The sequence below is a fragment of the Myotis yumanensis genome, unplaced genomic scaffold, assembly GCF_028538775.1.
Source record: "Myotis yumanensis isolate MYYU_CA2020_CCGP unplaced genomic scaffold, mMyoYum1.0.hap1 SCAF_15, whole genome shotgun sequence".
Taxonomy (NCBI): Eukaryota; Metazoa; Chordata; class Mammalia; order Chiroptera; family Vespertilionidae; genus Myotis; species Myotis yumanensis.
In genome coordinates, this window is record NW_027223766.1 from 43,646,578 (window position 1) to 43,673,088 (window position 26,511).

General features: G+C 41.9%; 2 protein-coding genes across 3 annotated transcripts in view; one reads left to right on the top strand and one right to left on the bottom strand.

Annotated features, from left to right (window-relative positions):
* Positions 1-3,654, top strand: part of RIDA (reactive intermediate imine deaminase A homolog) — a 16,196-nt gene extending 12,542 nt beyond the window's left edge. The window contains exons 3-6 of the mRNA XM_070392070.1: positions 380-434; positions 663-731; positions 1,757-1,812; positions 3,173-3,654. Coding sequence (XP_070248171.1) covers positions 380-434; positions 663-731; positions 1,757-1,812; positions 3,173-3,229 — 237 coding nt within the window. The 3' untranslated portion in view covers positions 3,230-3,654. The remainder of the gene's footprint in view (positions 1-379; positions 435-662; positions 732-1,756; positions 1,813-3,172) is intronic.
* ERICH5 (glutamate rich 5) overlaps positions 1-23,096 on the bottom strand; it is a 27,359-nt gene extending 4,263 nt beyond the window's left edge. The window contains exons 1-3 of one of the 2 annotated variants that reach the window (XM_070392068.1): positions 22,880-23,095; positions 11,831-12,715; positions 10,141-10,251 (exon numbers count right to left, since the gene is read on the bottom strand). In XM_070392068.1, the coding sequence (XP_070248169.1) occupies positions 10,145-10,251; positions 11,831-12,715; positions 22,880-22,937 (1,050 nt within the window). In that variant the 5' untranslated portion in view covers positions 22,938-23,095 and the 3' untranslated portion in view covers positions 10,141-10,144. Of the gene's footprint in view, positions 1-10,140; positions 10,252-11,830; positions 12,716-22,879 lie in introns of both variants that reach the window. The other variant, XM_070392069.1, reaches the window with a different exon arrangement.
* Positions 23,097-26,511: the final 3,415 nt, after the last annotated feature.

The window sequence follows — 26,511 nt, forward strand, 5'->3', positions numbered from 1 at the left end:
CAAAGCGGCTAGGGCTCATTACTGTTCTTTATACTAGTATGTCCTTCCACAGACAGTCATTGCCTACCCCAGCATAAATGTACACACACACACACACACACACACACACACATATTGTGCATGCTATTCTGCATCTTGGTTTTATTTCATTATGTAACTATGTGTTGACCTTTTCATATTAATTTAGTTGTATGGATCTAGTGTGATTTATTTTAGATTTATTTAGAGGTGGCCTAGAAAGAGTATAATTTCCTAAAAGGGGGACATTTTTCTGCAACATAAGCTATTTAAGGAAGTATTAGCAAAAGATAATTGATTGGATGGAATTACAGCTTTAATGTAACATCCATGTCTTAGGCCTTCTTGCCTTGCTTCACAGGCTCTTACAAACATAGGTGAAATCCTGAAAGCTGCAGGCTGCGACTTCAGTAATGGTGAGCAACTTGGTATTACTCCCGTTTCTGTTGGGTATTTCTTTGCTCTCTTTGGAGAACACATGACATCCCGTAATATGTCATGCCATATCTTTGTTGCTTATTAAAATAGTTTTAATTTCAGTCCCATTTTAATCAAGACAGTCATAGAACTATGCACTGTTTTTTAAGTAATGTTTTCGATTAGACCAAAAAGCTAACCCTAACGACAATGTCTCTATCTTCTAGTGGTCAAAACAACTGTTTTGCTGGCTGACATAAATGACTTCAGTACTGTCAATGATATCTACAAACAGTGTAAGTAATTCGGCTTTATTGCCATTTTCTATTTTAAATAGAAATGAATGTATTAGCTTCAATGAGTGTGCATTATGAATTAAGAGAGGAGATGCTAAAAAAAAAAATGGTCATAGAGTTTGTCCTAAAAGAACAGATAGTCTGATTGGACACATATAGTGTGCCTCCATGAGAAAATCCAAGACATTTATTTATATTCTATTCCCTAGAATAATATACTACAGGCCTATAAATCCATTTTCCTAAAGCTTAATTTTGTTACGCCCTTATCAGGCCTTTTAAGCCCTCCTAATGATTTTTGAACATAGATTGTATTTATTATCGCTATGATACGGTCTAGCCACCGTCTCTTTCTTGGCTCTCAGAAGCATCCGCTGTTTAGTGACTGAACATTTCTGTGTGTTGGCTTCCTCAGATATAAAACAGGGATAAAACCTAATAGGGCTGTTGGAATGCCTACGAGAGTCAATACAACATGTAAACACATTAGAACAGATGCCAGTGTGTTGTAAGCACTTAGTAAATGTGTCATCTATCTGTTAACATTGTTGTCTTCATGGAGAAAGTGGGTGTCCCTACCCACTGGTGAGATGAGACTAAGGTGTAACTTGGAAAAAGCATCATTGCGCGCACTGTGCTGAAGAAATAGCTGGAGTAAACCGAAGTTACAGACGCGGTGCCTGCCAGAATCGCTGGGGGTGGGCAGCTCTTCCCCATTTAGATAATTGTTTTATAACTTTAAAAACAACCCCCCTTCGCATCAAATAAGATCCAAGTATCAGAGTACGTGAGTATTTTTACTCTTCCCCCCGAAAACGAAGACATTTTAAAAAGTACTGGAATATCGCATAGGACTCATATGGCAAAATATTTTACCAAACAAACACGAGTGTGAGCTCCTTTGTCTGGTGTCGCGCGCATCTAAGAACCAAGAAGCCTGTGAAGCGCTTCCCAGAGCTCAGGTTCTGCAGGGCTGGGTCCCAATACAGCATCTGAGAGCTAAAACGCAATTCTGTTACATTTAGACTTCAAGAGCCATTTTCCCGCGAGAGCTGCTTACCAGGTTGCTGCTTTGCCTAGAGTAAGTACACCTTAAGATGTCTAATGTACACAATTTTAAATTTCTACACTGCTTTCTGAAGAGAACAAACTAAGCCCTGTAGCAGGAAACTCCTTCAAAAGAAGCATCAGTTCCAGCTTTCCAGGGACTTAAGGTCTACAAGGAAACACTCAATATTACATGCATAGGGGGTGGGGGAGATTAAGAAACTTAAGAAAATTAAAAAATTAGTGTTAAAAATTAAGGCCACACATGAACACAACACAATCAGAGTACTTACATTGTGAGAAAAAGTAAAATAGCAGCAATAGTGTTTCATTGTTACTTAGAGACTATATAAAGTGAGCCAGATTTGTGAGGGGTTGTTTTAATTTAATTGGTTGTTACTTGGAATGATCAGACTATCAGACTTAAGGTAACTAGAGGCCCAGTGCATAAAATTCATGCACGGGGGTGGGAGGGAGTCCCTTTCAGCCCAGCCTGCACCCTCACCAATCCGGGACCCCTCGGGGGATGTCCAACTGCCGGTTTAGGACATCCCTCTCACAATCCGGGACCACTGGTTCCTAACTGCTCATCTGCCTGCCTTGCCTGATCACCCCTAACCAGCTCTGCCTGCCGGCCTGGTCACCCCACGCAGCCTGCTGTTCTGTTGTTTGGTCATCCCTCACTAACCCCCCGGCCAGCCTGGTCGCCCCACACAGCCTGCTGTTCGGTCATTACTGTTACTGTGACGGTGTCCCGGACAATTTGCCTATTGCATATTCCTCTATTATTAGTATAGATGGGTATAGCAGCTGGCGCTCTGAACTTGGAGTCACAGATGTGGGTGTGAACCTCGACCATTTAGCTTTGTGTCCTGGGACAGGCTGAATAACCTCTCTAACATCAGTGTGTCAACCTCTGAACTGAGGAGAGAACCCTGTCTGACAGCCGCTGTGTGAGCCACAGGAGCTGATGCACACGAACACGATCAGCGTGGCCGCCCGCCTACCAGAGGCTCGCAGTGAAGGTTTCCCTCCCCTTGCCTTCTTTGAAAAGTTTAATGTTAGCCCGGCTGGCAGGGCTCAGCAGTTGAGTGTCGACCCAAGAACCAAAAGGTCACCAGTTTGATTCCCAGTCAGTGCACATGCCCAGTTTGCCGGCGCCATCCCCAGTAGGGATGTATGCAGGAGGCAGCTGATGGATGGTGTTTCTCTCTCATCGATGTTTCTATCTCTCCCCCTTCCTCTCTCTCTAAAAATCAATAAAACCATATTTAACAACAACAAAAAGTTTAATGCTAAAAATGCTGTATTGCTATATGTTTTTGGTAGGCATTATGGCGCTCTCCTAATTTGTAAACAATGACCTTCACATTGCTCCTTCCTTTTCCTCACAGGGAGGCCGTGTTGAGATTGAAGCCGTAGCTGTCCAAGGCCCTCTCACATCAGCATGACTATAAGTGGGCCCGAGGTTATTGAGTCTGGAATTCTAATAATTTTTGTGAATTAACATCTTAATTTTTACAATCGATGTTGGAAAGTATAAGACTGACTAAAATATCTGAAGTATTATGGAAATACCAATATAATAAGGGCAATTGAACATGAATTGAAAATGAGGTGATGAATCCGGTTACTGATATAAATTTCATTTATGCACACTCATAAGTGAGAAAAAAAGAGTATAGCTAATTCAGTTAAATCCTTTTAATTTAATGTTGTGAAATATTCAATTCTCATGTCAGATATATGATTCTGCTTTTACTTGAGTAAAATTAAAAATTTAAGTTTGAATGGTAGACGTAAAGGAGAAGAAAGTGGACCAAAATTCTATATAGCTAATATTTTTCTAATGGAAATAAAGTAGACATGCAGATTTTCCAGGGTGTGATTCTGTTCTCTTATTTTAACAGTTTAATTTGTACATTAGAGCACATTATCTGATTAAAGATATGGGACCATGGAGTTAAAATGCCAACTATTTTTTTCTCAAAACTTATTTCTGACTTCATCTGAAAAGGCTACATACAGCATGATCCCAACTGTATGACATTCTGGAAAAGGCCAAAAAACAAAAAAGATTAGTGGTTGCCAAGGATTTGGGGGGCATGGTAGGGGAGGGATGCATAGGTGGAGCACAGGAGTTGTTAAGGCAGGGAAACTATTCTGTATGATACTGTAATGGTGGATACATGTCATTATGCAATTGTCAAGAACCATGGAATGCACAACCCCAAGAGTGAAGCCTAATATAAACTAGAGACGTCATCCATTGTAACAAATGTACCACACTAATGAAGGATGTCAGTAATCGGGGATACTGCACAGTGGGGAGGAGGAGAATTTTGGTACACTCTCTGTAAAAATGCCCTATAAAATTTAAGTCTTTTTGTTAGGGACTTCAGTAATGCAGTCTATGGTAGAGCCTTAAGTGAACGGTTTCCCCTTCCATTGAAAAAATGTTGCTCATTCCCCTGACCCATGTTCCTAAGTGGTTAGAGCATCAGCCCACTCACCAAGGGTTGTGGGTACAATTCCTGGTCAAGGGCACATACCTGGGTTGCTGGTTTGCTCCCCACCCCCAGTTGGGGGTACGTGCAGGAGGCAACCAGTTGATGTGTCTCTCCCTCACATCAATGTTTCTCTCTCTCCCCCTTCCCCACCCCCTTCACTGTCTCTGAAAAGCAATGGGGGGAAAATATCCTCATGTGAGGATGAACAACAACAACAAAAAGTGTTGCTCATAGTTAAATGGAATCTCCTAAAAATATAAAGACAGGAAAATCAATAAGTGACAAACATCTCCCCCAACAAAATGTGCCTAGAAAAATATTGACAGGTGGTGAAATTTGTTGAGGATAACACCTGGAATTAAGTTACCCATCAAACCCTGTTTATTATTAACTATTTCATACTTATCAAAGAAGCTATTCATGTATACCCAGGGCTTAAAAAAGGACCATCACCAATACTTTCGACGCCCAGCATAAGCCATTCTCAGCCCATTTTCCTCACTTTTCCCAAAGATTATTGCAATCCTAAATTTTGGGTTAATCATTCTTGCTTTTCTTGATAGTTTTGCCGCATAGAAGTTATGCATACAAATGATCATTTAGTTTTGCCTGATTTTGTATTATGTATTGCTAAGGCCATACTGAATATAGTCGACTTACTTGCTTTTTTCACTCAGTATGGGTTGTGGTTTTAAATATTTTTTAACATTTTAGACATCTCATGATCATTTATTTAATGATAAGACCTTTCAAAGAGATTGCTCTCTGAATGTTTGAAAGGCTAACGTAAGTGTTCCTTTTCACAAGTAACAAAATCTAGTCATTCTCCGTTAGAATGGAAAGAAGACTCAAACTCCCAACCCAGCCACTAACAAGCCAACAGCTTGGGTACCAGCACTTTATTTCCAGCTCTTTAACTCGAGGGTTTGAATTTGAAGTCATGACCTATCCATAAGTATGCCCCTTAGGCCCAGCCTAGACAGAGTATCTGATTTCCTGGCTCTAGTGATTGATTTAGGAAGGGGCCCCTAACCTGAGCTGGACCAATCAGAGGCTTTGCCAGAGATATCAAGGAGCTGGAGATAATAAGATTCAGAGAAGAAATCTATATATATAAAAGCCTAAGTGACCTTTATGACCGGATGACCGGCCAGTAGCTATGATGCACACTGACCACCAGGGGGCAGATGCTCAATGCAGGAGCTGCCCCCTGGTGGTCAGTGTGCTCCCACAGCCAACCTCCCGCAGTCCTTCCCCCAAGCCAGCCAGCCCCAATCACCCTAATTGGGACTGGGAGAGACGGCCCTGATTGCCGGCCAGGCCAAGGGACCCCGTCCGTGCACGAATTCGTGCACCAGGCCTCTAGTGAATAATAAAAGAAAATAAGATCAACCAAACCAAAATTGATCAACCTCTGAGCAAGACTGACTTAAAAAAAGAAGAATCCTAAATAAGCAATCTTAGACGAAAAGGGGCACTTGAATATAGCCAGAAAAGATGAAAAAGATGCCTACAGATATGAAAATTTAGATGAAGTGCACAAATTCTACAATGTAAATGACTGAAGAAAAACTGACTGAAGAAAAAACTAGAAAATATGAATGTTCCTTTTACCATGAAAGAAATGGAATCAGTAGTTTAAATATTGTTTTCAAAGAAAACACCAAGCCCAATTTTATAGGTAAACTCTATTTTTTTTATAGAGTTTACCTATAAAATTGGGCTTGTTGTTTTCTTTGATTTAAAAAATAAAATAAAATAATAGAGCCAGGAAATCAGATACTCTGTCTAGGCTGGGCCTAAGGGGCATACTTATGGATAGGTCATGACTTCAAATTCAAACCCTCGAGTTAAAGAGCTGGAAATAAAGTGCTGGTACCCAAGCTGTTGGCTTGTTAGTGGCTGGGTTGGGAGTTTGAGTCTTCTTTCTACTCTAACGGAGAATGACTAGATTTTGTTACATGTGAAAAGGAACACTTACGTTAGCCTATCAAACATTCAGAGAGCAATCTCTTTGAAGTGTGTTATCATTAAATAAATGATAAAAAGTATATAGGTAAACTCTATCAAACATTCAGGGGTAGATATTTACAATGATAAACTTTTTTAAAAAGTTGTTTTATTATTTTTTAATCCTCACTCAAGGACATGCTGAGAAAGAGGAAGAGAGGGAGACAGAGAGAGAGAGAGAAACATCAATGTGAGAGAGAAACATCGATCAGTTTCCTCACATACTCACCCCAACTGGGGATTGAACCCGAAACCCAGGTTTGTACCCTGACCAGTGATGTACTGGGGCTGACACTCCCTCCCAACCCAAAGCCACACAGTGCAGCTACCAGAGAAGCCTCTTTTCTTGTCACTGAATAATTTTTTTAAGTGTTTGGAATCAGGGTTGCATAAGTCAATTCAATATAATATGCATAATTTTTTCATAAATGTAGATAATAGTATGAATGATGTGTTGCTACAGTTACTTTTATTAAGAAAAATTTGACAACTATCTCTATTCTACAAGGAAAAAAAACGAGGCAGATGTCAAACCAAAATGAGTATCCATAAGTGGCTTCTCAGAACTCTTATCCTAGAAAGTGTTGAGGCTTCCAGATCTCTGTGCTCAACAGTTGATAGTGTAGCATGTTTATTCATGTCAGTAGCACATTATTAAGCTGAAAGGGCAATTTAGATTAATAGAATATGGACTGGCCCTTCTTCTACTTTCAAAAGTTATTAAAGCCTGGATTTGATGTTTGGAGACTTCTTTTATTAGGCACAGAAATCATGATATTGTTGTTAGCTTGCAATATCCCAAATATTGTCCAATAAGTTAGCCGAGTGGTATTTCTGAAATAAAGCCAAAGGCCTCCAATTTTACTCCGTGTGAATTAATACCACCACGTAGTTCCCTAACTTTAGTTGGTAGTAACAAGACCTGAAAAGAGAAATTACACACCTGTCAGCTGCTCTCTGAAATTACACTGATTCTGTTTCTGCGATTAAAACCTTGAAATTATAACCAGATGCTCATTAACTTGATAAGCTCTGGCGGGGAGAGGAGCTGATGAAGTGTTAGATTCAATGACATCCTGTGAGTAAATGCTTTCAACTATTCAGACACAGCCATGCCTTGCTGTTTGGTGTGAGGAAACAAAGAGAAGAGGATCATTCTCCTTTTACCGCACAGATGTGTGTGGGCTCCATGAATGGCTTTTGTGGAACAATTCAGAATTAACTGGGTCACCACATTACCTTTATAAAACTGAGATGCTTATAATATTAGATGCTCTAACAAGCTATTGCAGCTTCCAAATGAGCACAGGTGTAAATCCTACTAGGATTATTGGACCATGACCATCGAACACTCTTTAGTTAAATGTGGAAAAAGCCATTTTCCTTTAAAAGCCATTCATAATCCAAAAGCAAGTGTGCAATAAAGGGTTTGTTAAAAGCGACGTGGGTGTTTTGACTGTTCAAAGGCTATTAGCTATTCTAGGAGCTCTGACTCCAAAGTCTAAATGGGAAAAGCAGCAAGGTCACAGGTGGACCACATGCTCCTATCCCGTGGGTCCCCCAGGAGGCAAGATACAGAGCACTTCCTGTCGACAGTGTTGGAGTCTGGGCGGGAGAGTTCCCCGGTTTGCAATTGCACCCTCTGCTGGTAAATGCAAAGGTTCTCTCCCTCCTGGGGCTGCTCGCTGGCAAATCGTTTGCTCACCATTTCCCTCCAGTCAGGAATAGAAAATACTAAAATTATCTTAGTATAACACAAACTGGGCTACAAAGTGGCTACACAGCACCCAGGATTAGAAAATCCAGCCCTGATGATAGCTGTTCTATTCATTCATTATGAACAGCTCAAGCCTTCTGTCCAACTTGTACATTTTTAATCTGGGGGCAAAATTGATCATCTTTTGTCAGAGTCTGGGGACCTAGGACCAAAATGCACTTTGCTATGCTAAGTCTAGCTGTCTTTGGCAAAAGAAAAACAATCTAACATAGGAAAGGATAGATCAGTGGTTTTACAAGCACTTCTCACAACGCAAGGGCTATGTAAATTGTCATTTGTGTTTTATGGTGTGGATATGTAAATATACACTTATATTTTAGCATATACATATAGCCTGGCATAGACATGACCTAATGGAAGTATACACAAGAAACTTTATTACCTCTTTGTAGGACTAAGGGATGTGGGAGGGAGAAGTTCACTGCCCATTTTATACCTTTCTGTATTGAGTTTTACTATAGACATTCATTACCTTAATTTTGTTTTTAAAAATTAACAGATTACTTATATGGAATACTTCAACTTTGAACTAGTCAAATATTATAGAACATTTTCATTTTCTTTATAAGTTTTGAATTAAAAACTTAATATTATCTAAAAGAATAAGAATAGTTTCTAAAAAGGTGTTAGTAACTACATTAAAGATCAAAGACAAAAGTACAAAAAGTACCATAAATTTATACAAAGTTCCAAATTTTTCTGAGAATGATTTTAGTCATTAATGGAAAATAATGGGATTAATAAAAACATTTGAAAACTTGTACATTACAACTATATAATAATGTTTTTGAGAAAGAGTTCTTTCAAGCATGAGTTCTGAACAGATCTCTAACTGTTACATATTGAAAAAAATTCACACTTACTTAACAGGCATAAAATCCCTTTATGCCTGTTAAGTAAATGAATCCTACTATTTCGGTACTTGATAAAAGTATAATTCCACTTTTTAAGGTGATCATATTTTACACTAAGCTTTGATATTTTCTACTTAGTAGATATCTATATAAAAATACCTTTTGGTCATGAAAAACATCTTTGCATTACAAAATGTAGCTAGAAAGATGTTTATATCAGTTCCAATTTATATAACTTTCTGACCTAAAAATATTGCTCTTTTTGGAACTACACCAAATATATAGCTTGTTACTGAGCTTGAGCCAAACCGGCTAGGGCTGAAATACTTTAAAAAGTCAATTAATTGCCCTAACCGGTTTGGCTCAGTGGATAGAGCGTCAGCCTGCGGACTGAAGGGTCCCAGGTTCGATTTCGGTCAACGGCATGTACCTTGGTTGCGGGCACATCCCCAGTAGGGAGTATGCAGGAGGCAGCTGAATCGATGTTTCTCTCTCATCGATGTTTCTAACTCTCTATCCCTCTCCCTTCCTCTCTGTAAAAAATCAATAAAATATATTTTAAAAAATTCAATTAATTTAAAACACCTTTCATGTCAGTCAAAAGGGTAACATCAAATGAAATACCTCACATGAGTGTAAAATCTACATTTGATTCAAAATGGCACATGGAAGATGTATAGCCTTTCGCTGTGAAAACGCCTCATCTCACAGCAACACCAGAGTTTGAATCCTTTGACAAGGATTTTGTTAACATTTTTAACACAACATGATGAATAAGGCTCTACATGATGAGATAGACGCTAGAAAAGAAGGTAATTAGATGACATACTTTCTAAGGTTTTTACCAGCTTTTCTGTTGTAGGAAAGACATACTAGGTATAGTTTGTATCATTTTGTTGTTCATTCTTATTCCATAGTAATTATAACTCTATGACTTTATTATCCTGAGCTCCCTAAAATTTGCTCCCTCCCTCCTCCAGCCACCAATACCTAAAGGTTTATATTTTCACTTTAGGGTCTCATTTTCTAAACTGAATTGACCCATTGCCACAATGAAGAAAACACCCTCAAACTCTTTACTGATCATAAACCCTAGTTGTTATTGGCTCTGGCTATTGTCATTAAGGTGAGATCTGTAACCACAAGCTTCCCTACATCTTTCTGTCCTCTGTGATAACACTCTGTGTCCATTCACCCTTCCATCACCATACCTATCTAGGTGGCTGCTGGAAGATCCACAGCTCCTCCTGTTTCTTCTTCTTTTGTTTCCGCTCTTTCACTAACTTTCTCCATCTCTGTCCCAACCTCTTCGCCTGTCTCACCTGGAAAAGTAACCACAGGAGATATTAAGAGATGCTTGTTGAGCATTAACAATAAAGTACCCACAGCTGGTTGCCAATGGGGACAGAATTTTGTTGTTGTTAATCCTCACCCAAGAATATTTTTTCCATTCATTTTTTGTAGAGAGAATGGAAGAGGGGGAGGGAAAGAGAGAAACATCGATGTGAGAGAGATACATCGATTGGTTGCCTCCTGCACATGCCCCAATAGGGAATATAACCCTGAACCCTTCAGTGCCCGGGCCGACACTCAACCACTGCTACACTGGCCAGGGCTGGGGACAGCTCCTACTCTTCAGGTCTAAACAATACATTTTTTTGGTGGTTTCAAGAAAGGTGATCACTTTGGTTCTCTCAGATCCTCTGAATGACAATAACAACACTTCTGAATCTGGACACTGCACATACCAATCTATTTCCCTCAGAAGTCGGTTTGGACAACACTGGCTCCATGTTCATGGGTGGAGCCAAGAAGCAGCTGCCTCTTCGATAGGGACCATGTTCCTATTGACCAAAGTCCCTGTGAGCTCCGGGTGACCTTCCATGTGCCCCTCACTTCACTCCCTCTCATTATCCTAGGCCCTAAAGACTTGACTTTGCCAGCCCTGGTCTAACAAATATCTGCTATTTCTTGTTTCTCCCTTGTTACTCCCAGAGTACTTCTACATATCTTCATCAAAGTGCTTATCTCAATAGATTGTGGTAATTTGTTTAAATTCTGCCTTCTTCCCACTAGACTGTGACCCCCTTGAGAACAGGAGCAATCTCTTACTCCTTCTGAACCCTAGCACCTCGCATATGATTAAGCACAAAAACCACTGTGCTAATAAATGAAAGAATTAAGCAACAGAGGGATAAATGCTTCACTTAATTATAGTGTGAAGCTAAAATTAGCCAAAATGTAAATCATGCCCCAGAAGAAATGTTATTTTTTATAACAACCCGAATATAAGCACCATTTATTTTTCTCTGGTAAGATACACTTAAAAAACACCATATGCCCAAACAATACATTTCCTCTAGTATTCTCTTAAAGGTAAAAAGCATATAGGAGGACAAGGGCAGAGTAATTTTCTAAGGATAAAACTGGCAAAGATAAAAATTACACTGTAAGATCCATTATTTGTGTGTTCTTTCCTTAGGAGGTCAATTCCTCCACTAACCATCTATTCATCTTTTCCTTGGAACCTCACACCTCACATGGGACCTGATGAAGAGTAATCATGGGAAAGCCCAGAAATTGTAACATCTTGGCTTCAATATTCGGTTCTCTCCGATGATGAAACTCTAGGTTAAAAATCTGGACATAGAACGTGCTTTAGAAAAATTTGCTGGAAAGCCAAATGCCTGTTTTCCAGATATAGAAACCTTTTTGACTTGGGTCAAACGAACTTCAACCACCTGTAATAGATACTTCAGTGTATGTAGAAGCCACATCCTCCCCCCATCATCTCCCCCCCCCCCGCCCTCCCCCCCCCCCCACCCGCCCCACCCCCGCCGCCCTGGATGACCTCTTATGAAGCCCATCTAAACAACCTGAATCTCTAACAGCATCTCTTACCTTCAATGTTGTGGTCCTCCTTTTTGGTGTGAACTTTCCTGACCATTGCCATGTTTGTCCCTGTTTCCAGAGTTCCTGCTGGACGCTCCACGCTTCCGACTATTCCTTCAGGTTGAATCTGCTCCATGTTTACCAGGCCTTCAGGAGTTTTAGGAATCAAATCGTTCTTTACAGCTGCTTCCACGAGCTGACTTCCTTCCGATATTTCCAGAAATCCTTTCCCTTTGGACATTGTTTCTAGAAGTTGGGATTGCTCATCCCTCCCCAGTGTTTCTTGAAGTTGATGTTCCTCGGCTGTTTCAACAGGCTGGCGTCCTTCCGGTATTTCTGGAGCTTCAGTCTCCGTGGGAACGGTGTCTAGGAGTTGGGGCTTTGCTGGAGGTTGTGACTCTCTACCTGCTTCCAGAGGTGGGATTTCTCCAGCTCTTCTTAGAGCTTTCATCTCTCTGGCAGTCTGTGGAGTCTCCGTGTCTCCTACGGCTCCAGGGGAGTCCCTCTCGCCGGGTGTCCCCAAAGGCTGATGCCTGGCTTCTGTTCCTAAAGGTTCCGTCTCGGCATTTCCTTCTAAAGGCTGGGCCTCTGTCACTGCTTCCACATCTTTCTGTCCTCCTGCTCCTGGAGTTTCATCTTTGCCATCTTGCCGAAGTGGCCCAGACTCCTGGGGTCCCTCTAAAGGCTGAATCTTCTCCGTGGATCCCAGCGGGCCTGCAGCATCCTTTGCCAGGGGCTGATCATGAAGGGATTTAACACCATTAGCTGTAGACGCTGCTGAAATCTTGAGCTTCTCTAATGGAGGAAGGCTTTCCTTTTGTGCCTTGTCATAAATAGCAGATTCTCCTCCCAATGTACGGGGTTTGGGTTGGACAAAGCAGGACTCACTTCCTTCTGTGGTTGAAAAATACATAGTTGAAGTTACTTTTTGATCGTTCATTTGAAAAATAAAAAGAAAATACACATTCTTGTTTAGTTTCTATCTTGAGAAAGTATATTGCTATCAAGAAGTAGATTTGACAGTTCAAGACAGTCCTGGGTGCAATTGAGTACAGAAAGGCCATACCATGACCCTAACGTTCCCTAATTCAAGTCTCTTTGCTGTCTTCAGCTCACACACCTCATCCTGAGCATTCAGGTCCTTCAAAATCACAGTGTGTTTTTCCTGTGTGCTCCTTATGCACTTTCTCATGGTTCCTGTCCCATATTCTAATTTAGTACATTTTGTTTTCTCATGTTCTTGTCCCTGTTCCACCCTGCTTCCTCCTTAGATGTAGCTGAAGATTTCACCATGTGTGGTCCTTGGGCTGCCTGAAATGTCTCACTTTCGTCCTAAAGTAGAAGGACCCTGAGTGAAAGGAGGAGGCCTCATGACAGAGAAGCCCCATTAGGTCACGACTAAAATGTCTGGGAAGGAAAGTGGCAGGTTCAGTTCATTTCATTTGGGGGGCGCAGTGGGAAGACAAATTAGGAGAGATCTGAGAAGCATGCATTTTAATGATGGCTCTTCCCCTAACTGTATGACCTGGGGAACGTAGCTCCCAATGATCTCGTCTGTAAAAGGGCAGTGAACGTGTCTCTCCCACCTGTCTCAGCGTTCCCTGAGCCATCACCTCACATTAAACAATGAATGAAAAGTCATTGTGGCGATACATGTTTACACTCTTTGACCCAGTGATCCTGCTTCTGGAAATTTACCCTAAAAGCATAAATGTCAGGGAAATGCTTTAGGGGGAAGTATATCATCCCAGTATTCTTTATAATAGCAAAAGCTGGAGAACAACTTAAAAATCTAAAAATTGTGGGAAAAGATAAATATTCTACTGGATGAAATATGACTGTACCATGAAAAAAGATGATGATGAGGAACATATGCTAAAAAGAAGAAAATAATTGATATACAAGTTAAAAAATCAGCACTCACCATTGGGCTAATCAAATTAAATAATGCAGATCAAGTGTTTATTAGAACAAGTTACCCTAATCAGAAATGACAAGTTTCTACCCAGCAAGGAGGAAACCTTGAGCAGTATTTCCAACCCCCTGGGTGACAGATCAGACATCCCAAAGACCTCACTGGCCTGCCTGCAGAGTGTTCTAGAGAATCAGTGAGAAAGGGGGAATCTTGGTATTTTTCCCTTGTTGCCACCAACTCTAAGTTCTCGTAGGTTTTGAGCTTCGGGAACCAGGGATGCAGCCTGAGTCAGCTCAAGGGCAGAGACTAGTCATCTTCCTACACCTATTTTTACTTTGCTTTCTCCTCAGTCCCATTCATTTCTTTATCCATCCATCCAACAAACATTTGTGGAGCTAACTGTGGAGCTACTCTACATGTTTCTGCCCCTTCCCCTCATCAGTGTACGTAGAAATGCTGTCTTTGTGTGCCATGGCACACACGCTAATCCCCAAAGGCCCATTCTGTTAGTCGATAGATGTTAACAAGGCACTCATTTTGAAGAGAGGTGAACCTAAGCAATATCCCATGTAGGGAAGTATAAAACCATCAATAAAAAAAAAATTTTAATCCTATAAAGGGCAAATAAAAATCAGACAAACCACTTTTCTTTTCTAGTAGAAATACTTGGATTTGCTTATTTAAAATTCGTTTTGACCATCACAAAGTAAATGCAATAAAGTTTGAAGGCAAACCTAATTTTTAAATTTAACTACAGAGAAACAAGAACACATAGTTGGAAAGATACCTCAGAACGCTTGATAAGCACACATAATTCCCGTGGAATTTTAACTGTTAAAAACAATGTGCTGTTGTTTTTTTCAGTCTTCATCCTCAAAGGGCAAAGCTCTGACCCCCTTGGCAGTTCCCAAGGAGGGGTTCAAGGAATGAACAATAGTAACGGCCCTGACAGTAGAGAAGCTTTGAGGTCATTAGGGTATTTTCCAGACATTAACACTCACTTGCCGAGCTTTAGTCTGGTATTTGGATTTTAAAAAACCAATCGTTACCCAGTATTACCTACACTTGTGCACACCAGGATTTGAAGCCTAGCCAAGTTCCATGCTTTTATCAGTTTTGGTGAGCCTTTCAGTAACCCCCCACAAGTATTAGGTTTTTATTTTAAAACTTGATGTTGTAAAACATTAACATAAGTGAAACTGTACACAGGAGCTGGGACATGTGGCAACCTCACAGGAGCATGATTTAGCAGAACACAATAAAACTTTGTTTTGCTGTGTTGACCTTTTCCTGTCTGACTAGAAGACCCTCTTAACAACCCAACACTCTCTTCCCGAGCCCATTTTGGCTAAAATTACTTTCCAGTTTCTGTATTCTGTGGGTCCCGATTCCTACTCTCTCTCTCTCTGCTTTTCTAAGTAGTACTCCCACCCCGCTAAATTCCCATCTCTGTTTATTCATTCATTCACCCATCCACACACTCTACAGAAACGGGTTGCATTCCTCTTAGGTGTAAGGTGACATGACAAGGTCTGGCAGAACCGAACCTAGACCCCAGAGGGGACTGGAGTTTGTGAGAAGTACAGGGGTTCAGAGCCTCACATACTAAGCCCCAACCCCCTCACTTACTAGCCGTGAGACCTTGGGCAAGTTACGCATCCTCACTGAGCTGCGGTTTTCAGCGGTGTTTGGTTATCTAATGTTTGCTTTATTTATACGGCTCTTGTAGGAACTAAATGAGATCACGGGCTAAAAATCTTGGAAACAAGTGGGTGCTCCTATCTTATCTCCTGATGCCTGCTCTGTTCCCATGTTCTGATGCAGCTGCACCAAAGCCTTCAATTTTAGAAAAAGATTTTTTGTACTGCTGATGAGAGTGTAAGCTAGTCTAACCCTGAGAAGTCATTTAGGCAGTTATCTATCGAATTATAAATGCACGTGCCCTCTCCCACTTCTGGGAAACTGTCTACAGTCACGCTTGCACACATTCAACATGACGTCTGTGTAAAGGAATTCAACAGCAGCCATTTGCAACGGGAAAAGACTGAAAACAAATAGGGGACTGGCTAAGGAAATCACACACTGTATTCTTTAAACAAGCATAAAAAAGGAGAAAGTTCTCTATATACCAATATAGAAAGATCTCCATATTGGTAGGTGAAAAAAAACAAGGTGAAGACTATTGGTTATAATACACTATATTTCATGAACAAAGATGGGAGAGAGAAATGATATTTCAATCTAAAAGAAACTTTGGAAGAATACACAGAAAATTTTTTTACTCTTACGTGAGATCAGAACTAAGCAGATGGTGGGGCTGGGGTAGGAGGTATGATTTGCACTGTATGCATTTTTCAAATGTTTCCATTTTTTTGAGCCATATATGTAGTTCTTATATTCCATTTTAATTCACTGTACATAACAACCAGGCCTACCGCAAAGACTTACCAAACATTCTCTGCGTGCCAGGCTCTCAAGGGAACACAAAGACATACACGACTCAGTCCAGCCTGGCCAGTGTAGCTCAATGGTTGAGCACTGACCTATGAACCAGGAGGTCACGGTTTGATTCCCAGTCAGGGCACATGCCTGGGTTTCGTGCTCAATCCTCAGTGTGGGGCACCCAGGAGGCAGCTGATCAATGATTCTCCCTAATCATTGATGTTTCTATCTCTTTCTCCCTCTCCCTTCCTCTCTGAAATCAATAAAAATATATATATATATTTTAAGATGACTCAATCCAGAGAGTTCTAACATTTAAAAGACAGAAATCCCATTTGTATAATATAAAAATTCAAGTTAGTGTTACTGATGTTTGTTCTTCAATTTTATTATTATTTTTTTTAAAGATTTCTTTTTTTTTTTTTAATATATTTTATTGATTCTTTACAGAGAGGAAGGGAGAGAGACAGAGAGCTAGAAACATCGATGAGAGAGAAACATCAATCAGCCGCCTCCTGCACATCTCCTACCGGGGATGTGCCCGCAACCCAGGTACCTGCCCTTGACCGGAATTGAACCTGGGACCTCTCAGTCCGCAGGCCGACGCTCCATCCACTGAGCCAAACTGGTTTCGGCTGTTCTTCAATTTTAAAAAATTGACTACCTAGGACTGAAATTCACTGTGTGAAAACACTGGTTGAAGACTGAAGGTAACTCCACTATACAAATAACAATGGACATAACTGTGTGAAATTCAAGTCTCATCCGATTGCCTTGGCAGCAGGGACTCCACACAGTCGGGGTTGAGGCTAGAACAAACAAACGACTATCTGTGAGTGGAAATGTACACATTAACCTGGCAATGAATTTGTCAATAATTACCATCTATTTACTTTGTCTACTTTTATGCTTAAGCTGTAAAACCTCAGGAAGAAGTCTTCCCAGTGGATGGCATTCGTTTTAGAAAAGAGTCTGGGAAAGAGTGATCCATGAAACAGGGGCTGGAAGCACTGGGAGGAGGGACGAGGGTTCCCAGGCCAAAGCTTCCGGTCCATTAAAGCCTGTGAAGTCAGCAAAACCTTTGTGTTCAGAGTCCAACGGCTACTCATGGCACCGAAAAGGATAGAAACTGCCCTAATATTTATAACTTGCTTCCACAAACAAGAAATTCCAACTCTGTCTAGTTGTCCTTTGGGGAGGGGGAGCATTCAGTAAAAATCTGTGACTATCAGGTACCAGGCACTGTTCTATACTTTGAGTAGCACTAATTAATGACTTACAATCATAGGCCACTCTCTACTTCTTTCCCTCGTCAGTGGTCTTGGAGGTGATGGGAGCTCGGTGGTATTGAGGATTGATGGGTCAGACTAATGTCGTCATGTGAATGGGTTTTCCTATTCAGCATAGCAGCTCCCTGACCAAGAGCTGCTATTAGATTTAAATTGAAGCCCAGAAAATAAGTACCTTCATATTTTAGTTTTACAAGATTTAAGAGCTATGAGATCTTAAGAGGTAATCTAGTTCAACCCGTTATTTGTGATTCTTTTGCTGATAATACTGCATCATGTACAACAAACAGTTCTTAAGCCAGTAGCAGAAAGTTGTTAGATGGAACTGTCAACGTAAATCCAGTCTTCAGGCTACTTGCTCTATTTTCGCTTTAACCCATGGGATTCGAAGGTTGATATTGTGAATTTAAAAGAATATCTTATGATATAGATTATCTGTATCTCTGTGGGAAGCCATTGGAAGTTTCTTCATATCTTATATACTCTGTTTAAAATATCTCTAAGGCTAAATGTCCTCCAAATATTTCCAGTTAAACTTGGAAGCAAATATAAACTTCATATTTTACTGACTCTTATTTAGAGATAAATATTTATTATAACATTATAGTTATAGTATTTATATATGTATGAATTACATATATCATATTTGTATACTTATATAATATACAGTATATTTAATTTAGAGATCACAATAAATACTCTATTATACTCTATATTTCTTTTATTGTTTGCATAGTGGATAACCACCCTCTAATGGCAATCAAGGGTGATATAAGGCCAAAACAGATTTAAATTTAGTTATCACAAGCTGGTTTATGGAGGAATAGGTCAAGTTCTGGAATCAGAGTACCTGAATTCAAAGCCCAGCTCTGACTCTTTTTTTTTTTTTTTTTTTAAATATATTTTATTGATTTTTTACAGAGAGAAAGGGAGAGAGATAGAGAGTTAGAAACATCAATGAGAGAGAAACATCGACCAGCTGCCTCCTGCACACCTCCCACTGGAGATGTGCCCGCAACCCAGGTACATGCCCTTGACCGGAATCGAACCTGGGACCTTTCAGTCCGCAGGCCGACGCTCTATCCACTGAGCCAAACCGGTTTCGGCCCAGCTCTGACTCTTAAGGAGCTCCATAATCTTGGGCAAATTATTTACTCTTTTCTATAAAATGGAGAAATCGTAAGACTTAAAGTCATAGCACTGTTGTAAGGATTAAATAAAGTAATTCATTCACCAATTCTAAACCAACCATTGTTAGGCACTGGAGGGGCACAGGAAGTAAATGTATGTATAGTACATGTAATAAACTTGGACTATTTTGTTTTTTGGTTTTTTTAAATATATTTTATTGATTTTAGACAGGAAGGGAGAGGGAGATAGAAACATCAATGATGAGAGAGAAGGGGAGAGACCAAGATGGCGGCGTAGGTAAACACCGGAGACCGCTGCCGCAAACAACCATTTCAAAAATACAACTAAAAGACGGAACGGACATCACCCAGAACCACAGGAAGGCTGGCTGAAGAGAGACTCTACAACTAGAAGGAAAGAGAACAGCAAACCGAGGCTCAGAGGCGGCGCAGTGTGGAAAATACAAAGGTACCGCGGTGCGCGCGCAAAGCGGGCTGGTGGCTGAGGGCGCGGTTGTCGTTTTCGGTCGGGAGTGAGTCTCAGACTCTGGGCTCCAGATCCGGGCGAGTCTCTAGGGACCCAGACTCAAACGGGAGAAGCGGGATTATCCGGCATCAGTTGGAACCTGAGGGCAGCTTTCTCTCCGAGGTTTGCAGCGGCTGCTGGGGTTCTGAGAAGCAGAGCCTCTGGGAACGGGACTGAGAGCGGCCATAACTGCTCCCTCCGCCCGTCCTGTTGATCCCGCCCCGCCCAAACCCTGCACACAGCCATTTGCAGATCGCCTCAGGCAAAGGCTGGATTAGCGCCTCCCCAGAAGGCAGACATTTTCCATACAGCTGATTCCTACAGCCAGTCGGCCTGGTGGTCAAATCCCTCTAGTGTTAACTACAACAATTAAGGCTTGGCTAGAACAAGACTGCGCACAAAGACCACAAGGGGGTGCACCAAGAAAGCATAAAAGATGCGGAGACAAAAAAACATGACAGAAATGGAGGATATGGAGCTAAGAATCGCAATTTTGAGGGCTTGCTATAAACTTGTGCAGAGCCTCACGAAAACTAATGAGACCCTCGATGCTACGATAAAGAAATTAGAAAGTAAGCATACACGGACTGAAATAAAGAATATTATACCAAATAGCAGACCAGAGGAGCACAAGAATCAAACTAAAGATTCGACAAAAAACACCCAACTGGAAAAGCAAAATGAAAAAAGAATCCGAAAGTGTGAAGATAGTGTAAAGAGCCTCTGGGACAGCTTCAAGCGCACTAATATCAGAATAATAGGGGTGCCAGAAGATGAGAGGCAGCAAGATATTGAAAACCTATTTGAAGAAATAATGGCAGAAAACTTCCCCCACCTGGTGAAAGAAATGGACTTACAGGTCCAAGAAGCGCAGAGAACCCCAAACAAAAGGAATCCAAAGAGGACCACACCAAGACACATCATCATTAAAATGCCAAGAGCAAAAGACAAAGAGAGAATCTTAAAAGCAGCAAGAGAAAGAGACTCAATTACCTACAAGGGAATACCCATACGACTGTCAGCTGATTTCTCAACAGACACTTTGCAGGCCAGAAGGGAATGGCAAGAAATATTCAAAGTACTGAATACCAAGAACCTACAACCAAGATTACTTTATCCAGCAAAGCTATCATTCAGAATTGAAGGTCAGATAAAGAGCTCCACAGATAAGGAAAAGCTAAAGGACTTCATCACCACTAAACCAGTATTATACGAAATGCTGAAAGGTTTCCTTTAAGAAGAGGAAGAAGAAAAAGGTAAAGATACAAATTGTGAACAACAAACATGCATCTATCAACAAGTGAATCTAAGAATCAAGTGAATAAATAATCTGATGTACAGAATAAACTGGTGATTACAATGAATCAGGGACATAGAAGGGGAATGGACTGACTATTCTTGGGCGGGGGGGAAGGGGAATGGGAGATGCGGGAAGAGAATGGACAAAAATCGTACACCTATGGATGAGGACAGTGGGTGGGGAGTGACGGCGGAGGGTGGGGCGGGAACTGGGAGAAGGGGAGTTATGGGGAAAAAAAGAGGAACAAATGTAATCAGAACAATAAAGATTTACTTAAAAAAAAAATGATGAGAGAGAATCATTGATTGGCTGCCTCCTGCACGCCCCCTACTGGGGATTGAGCCTGCAACCCAGTCATGTGCCCTTGGCTGGAATCGAACCTGGGACCCTTCAGTCTGCAGGCCGACGCTCTATCCATTGAGCCAAACCAGCTAGGGCAAACTTGAACTGTTTTTTATCTAAAAGTGCATACACACTTGAGATTTTATATCAAGAAGTTTTGACCTGAAGAAACAGGAATGAATTATTTATCTGGCTTCCAGTATCATAGAGGTGACATGGTGATGAACGTACAATAGTATCCAATTACATGAGAGTACTGTCTGAATGAGGCTCAGAAGCAAAACACCTGTTGATAGACTCAATATGTGCATTGAGCATATTATGCAGCATATTAATTAAATTTCTATCCATTAAAACTGATGGTCAGGTATTTTAACATTTCTTTCAGAACAACATATATGAAACTTAGAACAGCAATGAAAGCATGAATAAACAGAGAGTATGTGTGACTCAAGTTTATGGTTATTAATATTAGTGATAATTTTTCAAAGGTCACTCACTATTTTATGAGAGTATTAAAAACTCCATTCCATCTATTAGATACTTTTGCCCCTCCCCAAGGGCGACATTCCCTACAATTCATGTTTTTCTCAATTTAAAAATTGATAATGATGATTTCATGCTCTGCTGTTGAGACCAGGATGCTACTCCTAGGTTACCTGCGACATGGCAGGGGATGGGAGGAGCCAAAGTAATATGCTGTGTCTTCCTCAAGCTTTTCCCTCGGAAGAGAATGCAAAAGCAACCTGGTTTCACAAGATAAAGCATGCAACATCAAAGAAACTGTTCCTTGCACTGGCCTTCTGAGAGCATATTTCATCTCTTTGTGAGAAAGGCTGGTACCTCAGGAATGGGTTTCCATCTTTGCACATTGTTGTCAGTCATGAGGGGTTTGGAATCACTTTTAATAGGCTTTAGTTTTTTGCCTATTTTTAAATTCTTTATTGCTATCTGTTACCTACTGAAGCTAGAAATAAACGATCGTAGACCATGAAAATGACTTCAATAAAACATTTCTGACTACGACTCAGCGTCTGAGCTTTGACACAGCATTCATGGAAACCGTACTACAAAATCAGAGAGGAAGATATTTCTGTTTTAGGAATAACACAAGGTGCTAAAAGAAGACCTGTGAAAAGGAATTAATCAGACTATAAAATTTCCCTAAAGTTAGTCTTGAAGAAGACCATAAACTAGCTTGAAGGAATTTGCTTAACCCTCAGAGGTTTGTCCAAAATGTTAGCCATTCAAAACCTAAGAAGTGAGTCAGCTGTAAAACCCAGTCATTCTCTACTTCATTAATCTGCTTTTATTCTTTCCACAGCCCTTATCACTGTCAGAAACTATCTTAGTCATTTGTTTAACTTGTTTATTGTCTGTCTCTTCCACCTCCAAACTCCAAAAGCAGAGTCTCTGTGGTGATGGGAGGAGGGGAGGAGAGGAGAGTCACTTGGGTCGCCAGCATCTAGCCAAGCACCTGACTATTATACTGCATACGTGACGCTCAAAATATACTTGTTGAATTTCTTTATAAGACTCGGTGATGGTCACTTTTCATCCCTTTCGCATTTGTCAAGGAAAGGGGAAAGTGCATCTGACCTTTTCAAAAGTGCAGGGACCTCTGTGAAGCTGCGACTGTCCATCAGTACTTTCTGCACTTTGCCTTCGCCAATGCTGAAACACTGACCCTTCAAGGCGGAGACAGAAGGTCTGGCTAGAAAACGGGTATACATCCCCCCCTTACGACCACAACAAAATGGTTCCCAGGGGATTCACACTGTTCTATAATCTGAAGTTTCGTTCTTTTGGTAAATTAAATAGCATCTATTGTTAAGGACAGGAAATTACTCATCTGTTTAAGAGATTTAGGGATATAATGCCCGCGAGCACACCGGAGACAGAGTAACCCCAGCGCCTGACCCTGGCCTCGCGCATCGGGGCGCACGCGGACCGCCGCCGCCCCCCCCCCCCCGGGTAAGCAGCGGCGGTCGGAGAGGGAGGCGCTCGGGTTTCACTCCCATCCTCGGGGAGGAGGCCGCCCCCTGCCGGGCGGGTGGGCACCAGTCGCACCTTTCCGACCCCCGGGGAGCGAGCCGACCCGAATCCCTGCTCACCGCTGCGGAGTCTGCGGCTGTCGCCGGCCTTGCCGAGGGCGCTGCTGGAACAGCCCATCGTGGCGCCGCCGCCGCGGGCAGGAGCCCGGCCCGGAGGGCGAGTGCAGCCGCCGCTCCCAGCCCCACGCGGTATCCGCCCGGGAGCCTGGGTCCCGCGCGACGGCTCCGCAGCGCAGAAGTTCCTGCAACTCCGGGGCCCGGCTCCCGCGGCTGCAGAGCGCAAGCGCACAGCGGAGCGCGGGGCGGCGGCGGGGCGCACCTGGAGGGGAAAGGGAGCCGCCGAGAGCTGGGAGCCGCCGAGAACTAGGAGCCAGGAGCGCAGAGCAGCCAGAGGAAGAGGACAGGGGCCAGGAGCCGGGGGAGGAGAAGGTGGACGGGTAGGAAAGGCCGGAAAGCAGGAATAGAAATGATGTTGGGGAGAAGGTGGAGGGATTCTCTGAATCATCACTAAGCAGCTGGGGAAAGGAGGAGACGGTTCTGAGCAGTGGCTATTGATCAGTGGCTATTGATCGGTGGACTACATTTGCGATGCAATTTTAATGTTACCTAACTTCAGTACAGTTACCACAAGGAAGTTTAACGCGGATATAGTTCTATTTAATCCACCCTCGTATTCAACTTGGATCTTGGGTCAGTTGTCCAACCCAGAACCACATGTTGCATTTACTTGTTGTACCTTTCTTTTTTTTATTAAACTTTTTTTATTTATTGATTTCAGAGAGGAAGGGAGAGATAGAAACATCAATGAGTCTGCCTCCTGCACACCCCCTACTGAGGTTGTATCCCGACCCGGGCATGTGCCCGTGGCCCCAATCGAACCTGGGACCTTTCAGTCCCCAGGCCGACGCTCTATCCACTGAGCCAAACCAGCTAGGGCCTGTTGCACCTCTCTTTAGTTTGCTTTCATCTTAAGTCATTCCCCCAGTCTGTCTTTCATGGCCTTGACATTTTTTAAGGGAACAGGCCATTTATTTCGCAGAACCTTTCTCAGTTTGGGTTTGTCTGTTTTCTCCTGATTACTTTCAGGTGATGCACTTTGGGCTGGAACACTCACATTATGTTGTTTGTGTATTCCTATGAAGAGGCTTGTAATTAAGACAATGTCTGCCAAGTTTCTTTATTAAAAAGTTACTTTTTTAATCTGTAATTTATGGGGGAGACTTTAAGTAAACATCCTATTTCTCATCAAACTCTTCCACTTCCAGCATCCTAATATATAAAAAGCCAGGGGCTGTCACAACCAAAACAACTGGACGGTCGACCAAACAGCAGGCTGCATGGGGTGACCAGGCAGGCAGGGGGCAACCAGGCCAGCAGGGGGGGCAGTTAGGGGCAACCAGGCCAGCGGGGGTTGAGGGGCAGTTGGAGGCAACCAGGCCGACAGGGGGGGCAGTTAGGGACGATCAGGCCAGCAGGCAGAGGTGGTTAGGGGTGATCAGGCTGGCAAGGGGGGCAGTTAGGGGAATCAGGCAGGCAGGCAGGTGAGCAGTTAGGAGCCAGCGGTCCTGGATTGTGAGAGGGATTCTGGATTGAAGAGGGTGCAGGCTGGGTTGAGGGGACCCCCTCCATGCACGAATTTCATGCACCGGGCCTCTAGTATATTAATCTTATTTGGATCAATTATGTTTATGATGGTTATGAAATGTGATCATTTTAATTACACTATTCCTTCTGAATTCTATATTAAGGGAGCACTTTCCCTTTTCCTCCCTTTAAAATTCACTTGTATCAGTGAATACCCATGAATTTTTACATTATTCAATGGTTATGTTATCATCTGTGTTAGTTTGTTAAGGCTGCTATATAACAAGGTACCAGAAATTGGATGACTTAACAGAAACTTATTTTCTCACAATTCTGAGGCTAGAAGTCTAAAATCAAGGTGTCAGTGGGGTTAGTTTCACTCAGAGGTCTCTCTCCTTGGCTGGTCGATGGCAGTCTCCATGTGTCTTCACATGGTCTTCCTGCCATGCATGTCTGTGTCCTACTCTCATCTCAAAAGGACACCAGCCATATTGGATTGGGGCTCACCCATATGACCAAGTCCGGACAGCTGCCTGATTTTGTAAATAAGGTCTTACTGGAACACAGCCACACTCACTCATTTACATATCGTCTGTGGCTGCTTTTGTGCTACACTACAATCCAGTAGTTGCACAGAGACCATATGGCTTAAAAGGCATAAAATTCTTACTGTTTGGTCTTTACAGAAAAAATCTGCCAACTCCTGCTCTAATAAATATGTGTGAAAATATTTACAAAATCTTCATGAGCCAAAGGATTTGACTGTCAATTCTTGCATGGCAAGTGTTTCTTCCTCTAGTGCAGTGGTTCTCAACCTTGGCTGCACATTAGAATCACCTGGGAATCTTTTTTTTTTTTTTTAATATATTTTATTGATTTTTTTACAGAGAGGAAGGTAGAGGGACAGAGTGTTAGAAACATCAATGAGAGAGAAACATTGATCAGCTGCCTCCTGCACACCCCCTACTGGGGATGTGCCCGCAACCAAGGTACATGCCCTTGACCAGAATCGAACCTGGGACCCTTTTGTCCGCAGGCCAACGCTCTATCCACTGAGCCAAACCGGTTAGGGCCTGGGAATCTTTTTAAAATCCTGATTTCTGGGCCTCATACTCTGGAAATTCTGTTTCTTTGTTATGGGGTGGGGCCACAACGTTAGTAACAAAGATTCTAATGTGCAGCCAAGGTTGAGAACCACTGCTCTAGTGCATAGGTTTTGTGATGTGAATGACTTCAGCTGTGGGCAGGTGGCTATGATGGAGAGGTTGGGGAGGTAGCAGTGAGATTGAGGAAGGGAACTAACATACACTATACACTTATTCTGTACAGGACCCTGTGCTAGGTGCTTTATACACTGTTATGTTTATTTTGATCCTCACAATACTATGAGGTAGACAGTATTATTCTAGTTTTACTGAAGAAACTGAGATTTGCCCAAAGAGAGTCAGCAGAATCAGTTAAGATTCCCTAGGAAGGATTCTCAGGCATTTTGTGGTCATAATTCATACACACTGTGTGCTGGGCTTCTCTGATTTCTAGTACAAAACACCCTAAGATCGCCGAGAGAAAGTAACCCTTTCTTTAATGTATAGTAAAAACATACACTAAAGACCAGAAACTTGGTATCATAATGAAAGTCATCTCAGGAAAGTCATCGCTAGTGCTTTAATCATTCACTCTCTAAAATGGGGGTAATATTCTGATTACCTTGGAAAGTAACAAAAAGCTTTGAAAATATAGAGCTCCATATAAAAGTGTAAGGCATCGTTTTTGTTTATATCTCTAAGCAGGCATGCCTCAAAACTAATTTGGCTATCTCATTCTTTAGTTATCTTTCTCAAATTTTAGTATTTTTTTAAAAATATATTTTATTGATTTTTTTACAGAAAGGAAGGGAGAGAGATAGTTAGAAACATCGATGAGAGAGAAACATCAATCAGCTGCCTCCTGCACACTCCCTACTGGGGATGTGTAGGCAACCAAGGTACATGCCCTTGACTGGAATCGAACCTGAGACCCTTCAGTCTGCAGGCCGACACTCTATCCACTGAGCCAAACCGGTTAGGCGCACAAATTTTAGTATTGATAGGCACCTTCAAGGCTGCTTA